We start from the raw sequence: 13,789 nt of genomic DNA, 5'->3' as shown, positions 1-13,789 counted from the left end.
GGTCTGACCAGGGTCCTATATAGCTGCAACATTACCTCTCGGCTACTAAATTCAATTCCACGATTAATGAAGGCCAGTACACCGTATGCCGTCTTAACCACAGAGTGAACTTGCGCAGCTGCTTTGAATGTCTTGTGGACTCGGACCCCAAGATCCCTCTGATCCTCCGCACTGCCAAGTGCCTTACAATTAATACTATATTCTACCATCACATTTGACCTACCAAAATGAACCTCATCTCACTTATCTGGGTTGAACTCCATCTGCCACTTCTCAGCCCAGTTTTGCATCCTATCAATGTCCTGCTGTAACCTCTGACAGCCCTCCACACTATCCACAACCTTTGTGCCATCAGCAAACTTACTTCCCATCCCTCCACTTGCTCATCCAGATCATTTATAAAAATCACAGAGAAGGGGTCCCAGAATGGATCCCTGAGTCACACCACTGGTCACCGACCTCCATGCAGAATATGACCTGGCTACAACCACTCTTTGCCTTCCGTGGGCAGCCAGTTCTGGATTCACAAAGCAATGTCCCCTTGGATCCCATGCCTCCGTACTTTCTCATTAAGCCTTGCATGGGGTACCTTATCAAATGCCTTGCTGAAATCCATAAACACCACATCAGCTGCTTTACCTTCATTAATGTGTTTAGTCATACTTTTATCTTGGTAAGCAGCCTCATGTTTGGCACCTTGTCAAAGGCCTTCTGAAAGTCCAAATATACAACATCCACTGCATCTCCTTTATCTATTCTACTTGTAATCTCCTCAAAGAATTCCAACAGGTTTGTCAGGCAAAATTTTCCCTTAAGGAAACCATGCTGACTTTGTACTGTCTTGTCCTATGTTACCAAGTACTCCATAACCTCATCCTTAACAAATGACCCCAACATTTTCCCAGCCACTGAGGCTAGTTTGCTACAGTCTATAGTCTATAGATTGCAACAGTGAGCAATCTCCTCCCTCGCCTCCCACAGTAGCCTGGGGTCCATCTCCACCAGTCCCAGCGACTTATTCAACTTGATGCTTTCCAAAAGCTCCAGCACATCCTCTTTCTTAATACCTACATGCTCAAGCTTTTCAGTCTACTGAAAGTCATCATTACAATCACCAAGATCCTTTTCCATAATGAATATTGAAGTAAAGTATTCATTAAGTATCTCTGCTATTTTCACTGGTTCCATATACTTTCCCACTGTCACACTTGACAGGTCCTATTCTTTCATGTCTTATCCTCTACATACTTGTAAAATGCCTTGGGGTTTTCCTTAATCCTGCCCACCAAGGCCTTCTCATGGCCCCTTCTGGCTCTCCTAATTTCCTCCTTAAGCTCCTTCCTAGTAACCTTATAATCTTCTAGATCTCTAACATTACTTAGCTCTCTGAACCTTTTGTAAACTTTTCGTCTTGACCAGATTTATTACAGTTTTGTATGCCACGGTTCCTGTACCCTACCATAACTTCCCTGTCTCATTGGAACATTGTGTTAAGTACAATTAGATTCCTTCTCCGTACTGAATGCCAATCATCCTGACGACTTGTTCATCTCTGGGCAGAAAGGCAAAGTTACAATGCTGTGGTTGGAAATGCCCTTTGACAGCTTTTTCCAACATGTACATCACTGAAGAATTTGCCCTGAGTGTTCCCTTTAAGTCTGTCACTATCAATTTGAGCCTTTGCCCTCAAGTTTTGGACTGCCCTACTTGAGGAAAAAGACCAGCACTTAACCGTGTCTCGTCTCCTCATAATTTTATAACTCTCATAAGGTCATCCCTCTGTATCCTTTCCTCATAACACAAGCCCTCCAGTCCCACTAATATCCTCTTTCATCCTTCTACCTTCTCCAGCATTTCTCTGGAGTTTTATCTAAATATTTGACCTGTACTGTGTCTGAAAGCAAAGCCTTTGTGTCGGTGTAAAGAGCTGACTGTTAAGTGGACAGGAAATTTTCTAGTGTTGTCTGTTTTGTGCTCAGTACAAAGTCTAGCAACTGATTGTTCTCTTGCAGGATGGGGTGACGAATGGGAGGCACAGGGGCTGTACTGTGTCCCTTTTTGAATTAATTGCTGTCCTCAACTGTGTTTCAGATGAGAAATGTGAAGGCAGTGAGATTGATGAAGCTGAGGTTCAGTCTGAAAGCTCCCCCCAGTCATCAGATGAGAGCGAAGAAGATTCTGAGTCTGCAGAGGTCCAGGTAAGGGACATCATCTGCCCTTTGGAAGGCGAAGATGCCTCCTGTACTGAGAACCGCTCTGTCTGCACCAGCCACCCAGAGCCAGCAAGCAACCTGGAAGGGAAGCACCCCACAGGGGAAAGAGCTGGCACTGAGGATGTCATTGGGCCGCCCATTGCTGTGGAGAAAGGAGATGCATCAAGTAATGAGCTGGCATCAGTTGGGTCAAATGGTCAGGGTGCAAGTGTTCTCTCCGAGGAGGTCATCGGGTCAGGCAACAAGCACGTACCTGTCAGTACTGTGGGACATGATGCGGTGTTTGACAGTGAGGGAAAGGACCAGCTGGGAGTGGAGGGCTACACCACACGAGGAGGTGTTGAAAGTGCCATGTCCAGCCCTGCAACATCTGAGCGTGAGGAAGTGAAAGATGAGCGGCCAGCTAAGAGAAAGCGAGCAGACTCCAGTGGGCAAAACCTAGAGACGCCAGAACTTCCCTCTGAGTCATGTGATGGTACTCGGCAAGTAATCAAAAACCTGCCAGCATTCACTTGTGATGTGGGAACTTTGGCCTGTTCTGAGGCACAGTCTCAGTCTTTGACCCAGAGAGTCTCTGCACACTTGGATAAAAAGTCTATCATCTGTAAAGATCAATTGTTGGAAACGGATAGACCGAGTCCAGAAACCTGTTTAACTACAGTAAACGGAAAGGAGGGCAGTTCTGTTCTGGACGATTCACCGGTTACAAAGAGAGTTAAACGAGAGAGAGATGTGAAGTGCCGGTAAGTAAAAGCTGAAGTTGCTATTTTTGTTGTAATTCTTGCTGCAAATTGCCATTAAGCCATGAAGCCAGGCAGCTGAAAACCACCCAATTAACACCAAAACATCTGGCACAGGTGGCTTTGGCTGCTTGACCACCAGATGCTGAAGACCTTGTGGAAGGGGTAGATCACTGATGTACAGGTATCTGTCACACACACCCAAACTGCTGACCTGGCAGCTGAGAGCAGGATGAGCCCTGGGCTGTGTTTTTACAACCAGCTTGAAATACAAACCCCATTTCCAGAAAAGTTGGGATATTTTCCAAAATGCAATAAAAACAAAAATCTGTGATGTTAATTCTCGTGAACCTTTATTTTAACTGACAAAAGCACAAATAAAAGATTTTCAGTAGTTTTACTGACCAACTTAATTGTATTTTGTAAATATACACAAATTTAGAATTTGATGGCTGCAACACACTAAACAAAAGTTGGGACAGAGTTAAAATAAGATTGAAAAGTGCACAGAATATCCAAGTAACACTGGTTTGGAAGACTCCACATTAAGCAGGCTAATTGGTAGCAGGTGAGATATCATGACTGGATATAAAAGTAGCGTCCATTAAAGGCTCAGTCTTTGCAAGCAAGGCTGGGGTGTGGCTCACCCGTTTGTGCCAAAATTCATGAGAGAATTGTTAGTCAGTTCAAAAGGATCATTTCCCAATGCACGATTGCAGGGAATTTAGGTCTTTCAACATCTACAGTACATAATATTAGAAACATAGAAAATAGGTGCAGTAGGCCATTTGGCCCTTTGAGCCTGCACCGCCATTCAGTATGATCATGGCTGATCATCCAACCCAGAACCCTGTACCTGCTTTCTCTCCAAACTCCTGATCCCTTTAGCCACAAGGGCCATATCTAACTTCCTCTTAAATATAGCCAGTAAACCAGACTCAACTGTTTACTGTGGCAGAGAATTCCACAGATTCACCACTCTCTGTGTGAAGAAGTTTTTCCTCATCTCGGTCCTAAAAGACTTCCCCTTTATCCTTAAACTGTGACCCCTCGTTCTGGACTCCCCAACATAAGAAACAATCTTCCAGCATCTAGCCTGTCCAATCCCTTTAGAATTTTATATGTTTCAATAAGATCCCCCCCCCCCCCCAATCTTCTAAACTCCAGTGAGTATAAACTTAGTTGATCCAGTCTTTCTTTATATGAAAGTCTTGCCATCCCAGGAATCAATCTGGTGAACCTTTTCTGTACTCCCTCTATGGCAAGAGTGTCTTTCCTCAGATTAGGGGACCAAAACTGCACACCATACTCTAGGTGTGGTCTCACCAAGGCCTTATACAACTGCAGTAGAACCTCCCTGCTCCTGTACTCAAATCCTTTTGCTATGAATGGCAACATACCATTTGCCTTTTTCACCGCCTGCTGTACCTGCATGCCCACCTTCAATGACTGATGTACAATGACACCTAGGTCTCGTTGCACCTCCCCTTTTTCTAATCGGCCACGGTTCAGATAATAATCTGTTTTCCTGTTCTTGCAACCAAAGTGGATAACCTCACATTTATCCACATTAAATTGCATCTGCCATGAATTTGCCCACTCACCTAACCTATCCAAGTCACCCTGCATCCTCTTAGCATCCTCCTCACTGCTAACACCGCCGCCCAGCTTCGTGTCATCCGCAAACTTGGAGATGCTGCATTTAATTCCCTTGTCTAAATCATTAATATAGTAAACAACTGGAGTCACAGCACCGAGCCTTGCGGTACCCCACTAGTCACTGCCTGCCATTCTGAAAAGGTCCCGTTTACTCCCACTCTTTGCTTCCTGTCTGCCAACCAATTCTCTATCCACATCAATACCATACCCCCAATACCGTGTGCTTTAAGTTTGCACATTAATCGCCTGTGTGGGACCTTGTCAAAAGCCTTTTGAAAATCTAAATATACCACATCCACTGGCTCTCCCCTATCCACTCCACTAGTTACATCTTCAAAAAATTCTATAAGATTCGTCAGACATGATTTTCCTTTAACAAATCCATGCTGACTTTGTCCGATGATTTCACCTCTTTCTAAATGTGCTGTTATCACATCTTTGATAACCGACTCTAGCATTTTCCCCACCACTGATGTCAGACTCACCGGTCTATAATTCCCCGGTTTCTCTCTCCCTCCTTTTTTATAAAGTGGGGTTACATTAGCCACCCTCCAATCCTCAGGAACTAAACGAGAATTTAAGGAGTTTTGAAAAATTATCACTAATGCATCCACTATTTCTTGGGCTACTTCCTTAAGCACTCTGGGATGCAAACCATCTGGCCCTGGGGATTTATCTGCCTTTAATCCCTTCAATTTACCTAACACCACTTCCCTACTAACATGTATTTCCCTCAGTTCCTCCATCTCACTAGACCCTTGGTCCCTTACTATTTCTGGAAGATTGTTTATGTCTTCCTTAGTGAAGGCAGAACCAAAGAATCAATTAGTCTGCCATGTCTTTGTTCCCTATGATCAATTCACCTGTTTCTGACAGTAAAGGACCTACATTTGTCTTGACCAATCTTTTTCTTTTCACATATCTATAAAAGCTTTTACAGTCAGTTTTTATGTTCCCTGCCAGCTTTCTCTCATAATATTTTTCCCATTTCCTAATTAAGCCCTTTGTCCTCCTTTGCTGGTCTCTGAATTTCTCCCAGTCCTCAGGTGTGCCGCTTTTTTTTTGCTAATTTATATGTTTCTTCTTTGGACTTGATTCTCTCCCTAATTTCCCTTGTCAGCCACGGGTGCACAACCTTCCCTGGTTTATTCTTTTGCCAAACTAGCATGAACAATTGTTGTAGTTCATCCATGCGATCTTTAAATGCTTGCCATTGCATATCCACCGTCAACCCTTTAAGTATCATTTGCCAGTCTATCTTAGCTAATTCATGTCTCATACCTTCACAGTTACCCTTCTTTAAGTTCAGAACCTTTGTTTCTGAATTAACTATGTCACTCTCCATCTCAGTGAAGAATTCCACAATATTATGGTCACTCTTGCCCAAGGGGCTTCGCATGAGAAGATTGCTAACTAACCCTTCCTCATTGCTCAATACCCAGTCCAGAATGGCCTGCTCTCTAGCTGGTACCTCGACATGTTGGTTCAGAAAACCATCCCGCATACATTCCAAGAAGTCCTCTTCCTCAGCACCCTTACCAATTTGGTTCACCCAATCTATATGTAGATTGAAGTCACCCATTATAACTATAACCATATAACAATCACAGCACGGAAACAGGCCATCTTGGCCCTCCTAGTCCGTGCCGAACCCTTAATCTCACCTAGTCCCACCTACCCGCACTCAGCCCATAACCCACCTACCCGCACTCAGCCCATAACCCTCCACTCCTTTCCTGTCCATATACCTATCCAATTTTACCTTAAATGACACAACTGAACTGGCCTTTCCTACTTCTACAGGAAGCTCATTCCACACAGCTATCACTCTTTGAGTAAAGAAATACCCCCTCGTGTTTCCCTTAAACTTCTGCCCCCTAACTCTCAAATCATGTCCTCTAGTTTGAATCTCCCCTACTCTCAATGGAAACAGCCTATTCACGTCAACTCTATCTATCCCTCTCAAAATTTTAAATACCTCGATCAAATCTCCCCTCAACCTTCTACGCTCCAATGAATAGAGACCTAACTTGTTCAACCTTTCTCTGTAACTTAATTGCTGAAACCCAGGTAACATCCTAGTAAATCGTCTCTGCACTCTCTCTAATTTATTGATATCTTTCCTATAATTCGGTGACCAGAACTGCACACAATATTCCAAATTTGGCCTTACCAATGCCTTGTACAACTTTAGCATTACATCCCAACTTCTGTACTCAATGCTTTGATTTATAAAGGCCAGCGTTCCAAAAGCCCTCTTCACCACTACAGTTCCTTTATTGCACGCATTTCTAATTTCCTGTTTAATGCCATCCCCAACCTCACTACTCCTGTTAGGTGGCTGCACACAACTCCCACCAGTGTTTTCTGCCCCTTAGTGTTATGCAGCTCTACCCATATCGATTCCACATCCTCCAGGCTAATGTCCTGCCTTTCTATTGAGGTAATCTCCTCTCTAACCAGCAATGCTACCCCACTTCCTTTTCTTTCCTGTCTATCCCTCCTGAATATTGAATATCCCTGGATGTTGAGCTCCCATCCTTGGTCACCCTGGAGCCATGTCTCTGTGATCCCAACTATATTATATTCATTAATAACTATCTGCACATTCAATTCATCCACCTTGTTACGAATGCTCCTCGCATTGCCTTCACAAAGCCTTCAGACTTGTTTTTACAACACTCTTAGCCCTTATACAATTATGTTGAAAGTGGCACTTTTTGCTTTTTGCCTTGGATTTGCCTGCCTGCCACTTTTACTTTTCCCCTCACTACTTTTTGCTTCTACCCTCATTTTACACCCCTCTGTCTCTCTGCACTTGTTCCCATCCCCCTGCCACATTAGTTTAAATCCTCCTGAACAGCAGTAGCAAACGCTCCCCCTAGGACATTGGTTCCAGTCTAGCCCAGGTGCAGACTGTCCTGATTATACTGGTCCCACCTCCCCCAGAACTGGTTCCAGTGCCCCAGAAATTTGAATCCCCCCCCCCCCCCCCCGCACCATTTTTCAAGTCACGTATTCATCTGAAAGATCCTCCTATTTCTATTCTGACTAGCATGTGGCACTGGTAGTAATCCAGAGATTATTACCTTTGTGGTCCTACTTTTTAGTTTATCTCCTAACAGACCTCATCCTGTTTTTTACCTATATCGTTGGTAGCTATGTGCACCACGACCACTGGCTGTTCACACTCCCATTCCAGAATGTCCTGCAGCCGCTCAGAGACATCCTTGACCCTTGTAGCAGGGAGGCAACATACCATCCTGGAGTCTCGTTTGCGGCCGCAGAAACGCCTATCTATTCCCCTTACAATCGAATCCCCTATCACTATAGCTCTCCCACTCCTTTTCCTTCCCTCCTGTGCCGCAGAGCCTCCCATGGTGCAATGAATTCGGCTGCTGCTACCTTCCCCTGATGAGACATCTCCCCCAACAGTATCCACAACAGTATATCTGTTTGGGAGGGAGATGACCTCAGGGGACTCCTGCACTACCTGCCTACTGCTACACAGTCTAGTGGCCACCCCTTCCCTTTCTGCCTGTATAGTCTTTACCTGCAGTGTGGCCAACTCACTGAACGTGCTATTCACGACTTTCTCAGCATCGCGGATGCTCCAGTATGAATCCAATTGCAGCTCCAGACGCTCAATGTGGTCTGCCAGAAGCTGCAGTCGGACACACTTCCAGACATGCAACTTGAAACTGTATTACGCAAGGAGGAAGCCATACATCAACTCTATGCAGAAACTCTGGCGAGTTCTCTGGGCCTGAGCTCATCTCAGATGGACCGAAAGACTGTGGAACTGTGTGCTGTGGTCAGATGAGTCCACATTTCAGCTAGTTTTCAGAAAAACAGGCACTGAGTTCTCCGTGCCGAAGGTGAAAACGACCATCCTGATTGTTATCAGCAAAAGGTGCAAAAGCCAGCATCTGTGATGGTATGGGAGTGCATCAGTGCCCACAGCATGGGTGAGTTGCATGTATGTGAAGGTATCATTGACTCTGAGGTGTATATTAGGATTTTAGAGAGACTTATGTTGCCATCAAGGCGACGTCTCTTCCCGGGACGTCCATGCTTATTTCAGCAGGACACTGCCAGACCACATTCTGCACGGGCTACAACAGTGTGGCTTTGTAGACACAGAGTGCGTGTGCTTGACTGCTGCCAGTCCAGATCTATCTCCTATTGAAAATGTATGGCGCGTCATGAAGAGGCTAATCAGACAACGGAGACCACGGACTGTTGAGCAGCTGAAGTCTTATATCAAGCAAGAATGGACAAAATTTCCAATTGCAAATCTACTACAATTAGTATCCTCAGTTCCAAAACGATTAACAAGTGTTATTAAAAGGAAAGGTGATGTAACACAATGGTAAACATGCCTCTGTCCCAATTTCTGTTGAGTGTGTTGCAGCCATCAAATTCTAAATTTGTGTATATTTACAAAATACAATTAAGTTGGTCAGTAAAACTATTGAAAATCTTGTACTTTTGTCAGTTAAGATAAAGGTTCACGTGAATTAACATCACAGATTTTTGTTTTTATTGCATTTCGGAAAATATCCCAATTTTGTAGTTATAGGGATTGTGGAGGGCTGTGAATGTGCTGACAGCCAGTGTAAGTATGAGTCTGTGCATTTTGGATTTTTTGATATTTGATATTTACGACTGTGCACACTAATCCTGTGTATCTCCAGGTTCAGCAAGCAACCTTCCAGTTTTTTGCTCTTAGATCTGTTGTTTTTTTAGCCTTTTGACCAGTTAATTTTAATAGATACTCCAAAAGAAGAAATCTGGTACATAGACCAGTGCAGCGCAGGAGCAGCCCCTTCACCCCATAATGTACAGTTGGAAGAAGGAAATTGTGAACCCTCTGCAGTTACCTGGTTTTCTGCATTAATTGCTCATAAAATGTGGTCTAATCCAAGTCAACACTAGACAAAAGCAATGTCTGAACTCAAACAATTGTACGTTGTTTAATCATTCACAGCCCAGGCTGGAAAAAAGTATGTGAACTTTTGTATTTAATAACTGGTAGAACCTGCTTTAGCAGCAATTACCTTCACCAGGCATTTCCTGTAGCTGCTGATCAGACTTGCACTTAAACCATTCCTCCATACAAAACTATTTCAATTCATCAATACTTCTGGGATACCTTGCATGAACAGTCCTCTTCAGGTCTCAATTGGGTTAAGGTCTGGACTCTGTCTTGGCTATTCCAAACCATGAACTTTTGTCTTTTTTTAAACCATTCTGTTGGTTTATTCTTGTGTTTTGGATCATTGTCTTGTTGCATCATCCAACTTCTATTAAGCTTCAGGTGACAGACCGCTACCCTGACATTCTCCTGTAAAATGTCTTGATACAATTTTGAATTCATTGTTCCCTCAACAAATGCAAACTGTCCAGGCCCTGAGGGAATAAAGCAGCCCCAAACCATGATGCTCCTATCATCCACCAAGCTTCACAGTTGGGATGAGGTTTTGGTGTTGGCGTGCAGTGCCAGTTTTCCTCCAAACATGCACTTCTGCCGAAAAGTTCAACTTCTGTCCACAGAACATCGTCCCAGAAGCATTGTGGAACTTCCAGGTAATCTTTTGCAAGTTTGAGACATGCAGCAATGTTTTCTTTTGGAGTGTCTTCCTCCATGGTGTCCTTCCATGAACAACATTCTTCAGTGTTTTTCTTACAGTGGACACAAGTTCCAGAGATTTCTGCAGGTCTTTTGCTGTTACCTTGGGTTCCTTTTCACTTTCAGTATTGCACATTGTGCTCTTGGTGTGATTTTTGCAGGATGCCCATTCCTAAGGAGAGTAACAACATTATTGAAGTTCCTCCATTGGCAGACAACTTCTCGTACTGTGGACTAATGAAAACTCAGGTCTTCAAAAAAAAAACACACAACCTTTTGTAGCCATTTCCAGCTTCATGCATCTCTATGATTCTTCTAAGGTTGTCTGAAAGTTGCTTTGATCAAGACATGGTGCACAAAAACAGATCTTTCTTGAGAAGAGCAGGCTCTGACAGTAACCTGACTTTGTCTTTTTTTATATGTCGGGCAGGGTACCTCTGCAACCCACATCTCCCATCTTGTTTTTTTTAAACCTAGACTGCGATTATTTAAGTGTTGTACTAGGTATTCTTTCTTTCTCAATTTTTTTTTGGGTTTTGAGTAGATAACATAACAATGATCACGATACAAAGAGATTGGGATTACATTAATAACGGTTAACGTATACAGAAACAGACTCCAAGTAATATATGTAATCTAAGCCTCCCAATTTCTTAGTAGCTAAACATGAAAAAGATACAAAAAAAATTTTTTCACAGAGAAAAAAAGTCCCCCGAAACTAAAAAGAAATATAAAAAATAAAACCAAAGCTGGGCTGCCATGTTTCATCAGTTAAGATCATTATTTGTCATTAACTCCGCTCCTCTATACACGAACAAAAAGTCCTTGAGAAGGATTCGGAAAAGGTCAAATGAAAATACATTACACCATATGAAAATGTTGAATAAATGACCTCCAAGTTTCTTCAAATTTAACTGAAGGGTTAATTTATGGCCACTCCTAATTTTTTCTAAGTTTAAACATGTTATTGTTTGGGAAAACCATTGAAATGTAGTAGGGGGAATTAGAATCTTTCCATTTAAATAAAATGGATCTTCTGGCTATTAATGTTACAAATGCAATCAAACAGCAAGCTGAAGGGGATAATTGACTGGAGTCCATCACTGGTAATCCAAAAATTGCAGTAATAGGATAAGGTTGTACATCAATAAGCAAAGCTGTTGAAATAATATCAAAAATATGTTTCCAATATTTTTCCAAAAGAGGGAAAGACCAGAACATATGTGTCAAGGAGGCTACCTCAGAATTATATCTGTCACAGACAGGATTTATATGGCAGTAAAAATAAGCTAACTTATCCTTGGACATATGGGCTCTATGAACCACCATAAATTGTATCAAAGCGTGTCTTGCACACATTGAAGAAATGTTAACTAGTTGGAGAATTTCCTCCCATTTCTCTATTGATAAAGACACCTGAAGTTCTCTTTCCCATTCATTCTTAATTTTATCAGATGTACCTAGACATATTTTCATAATCAGATCATAAATAATTGCTAATAAACTTCTGATAAGGGTTTAAACCTCAAATTTTTTCTGTAATTTCAGTTTGATGTGATATTGGGAAAAGTAGGTAAAATAACATTCAAAAAGTTTCTGATCTGTAAATATCTGAAAAAATGTGATGTTAGCAAATTATATTTATTAGACAACTGTTCAAAAGACATGAGACAGTTGTCCATGAATAAGTCACGAAAATATGTTATTCCCTTTATATTCCATAAAAGAAAAGCTTTATCAATTCTGGATGGTTGGAAGAAAAAATTGGATATAATAGGGCTTGATATTCAAACCAAAAAAGTTACGAAATTGAAACCATATTCGTATTGTATGTTTAGTTATTGATTAGTCATTTGTTTATTCAGTTTAGTGAGTGCAAAAGGAAGCGAGGCCACTAAAATAGAAGCTAATAAGAACCCCTGTACAGACTCGCACTGGAAGTTCATCCATCATGGACATTGAATTACATGCAGATCTTGTGTCCAGAACGTTAAATATCCAATATTAATTGCCCAGTAATAGAATCTTAAGTTCGACATTGCCAAACCGCCATCCTTTTTTGATTTCTGTAAACTTTTCTTACTTAACCGAGGATTTTTATTCTGCCATATATATGAATATCAAATCGTATATATCAAAAAAGGATATAGAAATGAAAATTGGTAGCATCTGAAATAGATAGTAATTTAGGTAAAATAATCATCTTAGTAGCATTAATTCTACCAATCGATGGTAGAACAATGGGGACCAATTAGTAAACTGTGTTGCATCTTAAGTTCAACTCTTTTTATAAGCTTTTTATAAGGAGCAGAAGAATATTTTTTATCTATTTCTTTAATCTTATCAGCCAATGTATGTACTTTAGAAGTATCCCATAATATCGCACTGGAAATTTCTTCCATAAAGTTAGTTGAAAATAAAAAGGCAATCTGTTCTTTAATAAAGTTAACAAAGTTGAAGTCCTGAAATAGAGTAGAGTTAAACCTCCATTGTCTCACACTAAAAGTTACATCAGTTAATTTGATTGATAGTTTCAAGGGCACATGATCGGAAACGGCAATTGCATCGTACTCACAGGCAGTAACAGAACTAATCGAGAGACAATTTTAAAAAAGTAATTAATTCTAGAGTAATTATAATATACTTTATTACCATAATCAATTTACTTATCTTGGAATTACAGTCACAAGGAAGTTTAAAGATCTCTTTCGTGAAAACTTTGCCAACCTTTCATATGCTATAAAACAGAGTCTGGTACAATGGTCACCTCTATCTATGTCTTTGGTTGGTCGTATTAATGTTGTTAAAATGTATGTTCTCCCCAAATTTTTATACCTATTTCAATCTATCCCAATTTTTATTCCTAAATCTTTTTTTGTTTCCTTAGACTCTATTATTTTGTCATATCTGTGGCAGAATAAGTGATCCAGAATTAATAAAATCCATCTCCAAAAATCTAAAAAAGAGGGTGGCATGGCTTTACCTAACTTTCGTTTATATTATTGGGCAGCTAATATACGTTGTGCTACCTTCTGGTCTTTCTTCCATGGCCAACCCGAGTGCCCTAACTGGGTGGCGATGGAGCTGAGCTCCACTAAAGAATTATCTATCTCTGCACTTCTTAGCTCTGCACTCCCTAGTAGTCTGCCCAGATCAATAGCTAATCCTCTTGTTAGACACACTTTGCGTATATGGGCTCAGATCAGGAAATGCTATGGTTTCCAGGGGTTTTCCGTTTCCAGCCCTATTGCTCATATTCACCTTTTTTTATCTACCATAAATTCTGGACTATAAGCCGCTGCTTTTCCTCACGCTTTGAACACTGCGGCCTATACTACGGTGCGGCTAATGCATGTTTTTTTTTCATGCCGCCAAAAACATTTTGCCTCGTAACAGTAGACCAATAAAATTGATGAGTCGTTCACAGAGGTCCAATGAAATTGTACGATAAATCAAGCGCACTTTCACAATTAAATTATTGTAAATCAGTCATTTGTACTCGCCCTCATCAACATGGAAAACACTCGATGGAAAGCATATGATGC

The 13,789-nt window shown here is 41.5% G+C and overlaps 1 protein-coding gene across 3 annotated transcripts in view; it reads left to right on the top strand.

The window, feature by feature from the left end:
* The window catches only part of daxx (death-domain associated protein), a 59,113-nt gene that overhangs the window by 18,695 nt on the left and 26,629 nt on the right, over nucleotides 1-13,789 (top strand). For all 3 annotated transcript variants that reach the window (XM_059957518.1, XM_059957517.1, XM_059957515.1), the window contains exon 4: nucleotides 2,092-2,956. In XM_059957518.1, coding sequence (XP_059813501.1) covers nucleotides 2,092-2,956 — 865 coding nt within the window. The remainder of the gene's footprint in view (nucleotides 1-2,091; nucleotides 2,957-13,789) is intronic.

The sequence above is a fragment of the Hypanus sabinus genome (genome assembly GCF_030144855.1).
Source record: "Hypanus sabinus isolate sHypSab1 chromosome 5 unlocalized genomic scaffold, sHypSab1.hap1 SUPER_5_unloc_2, whole genome shotgun sequence".
Lineage (NCBI taxonomy): Eukaryota > Metazoa > Chordata > Chondrichthyes > Myliobatiformes > Dasyatidae > Hypanus > Hypanus sabinus.
The sequence above is the reverse complement of the archived record's forward strand: the minus strand, read 5'-3'. Positions and strand labels throughout refer to the sequence as shown.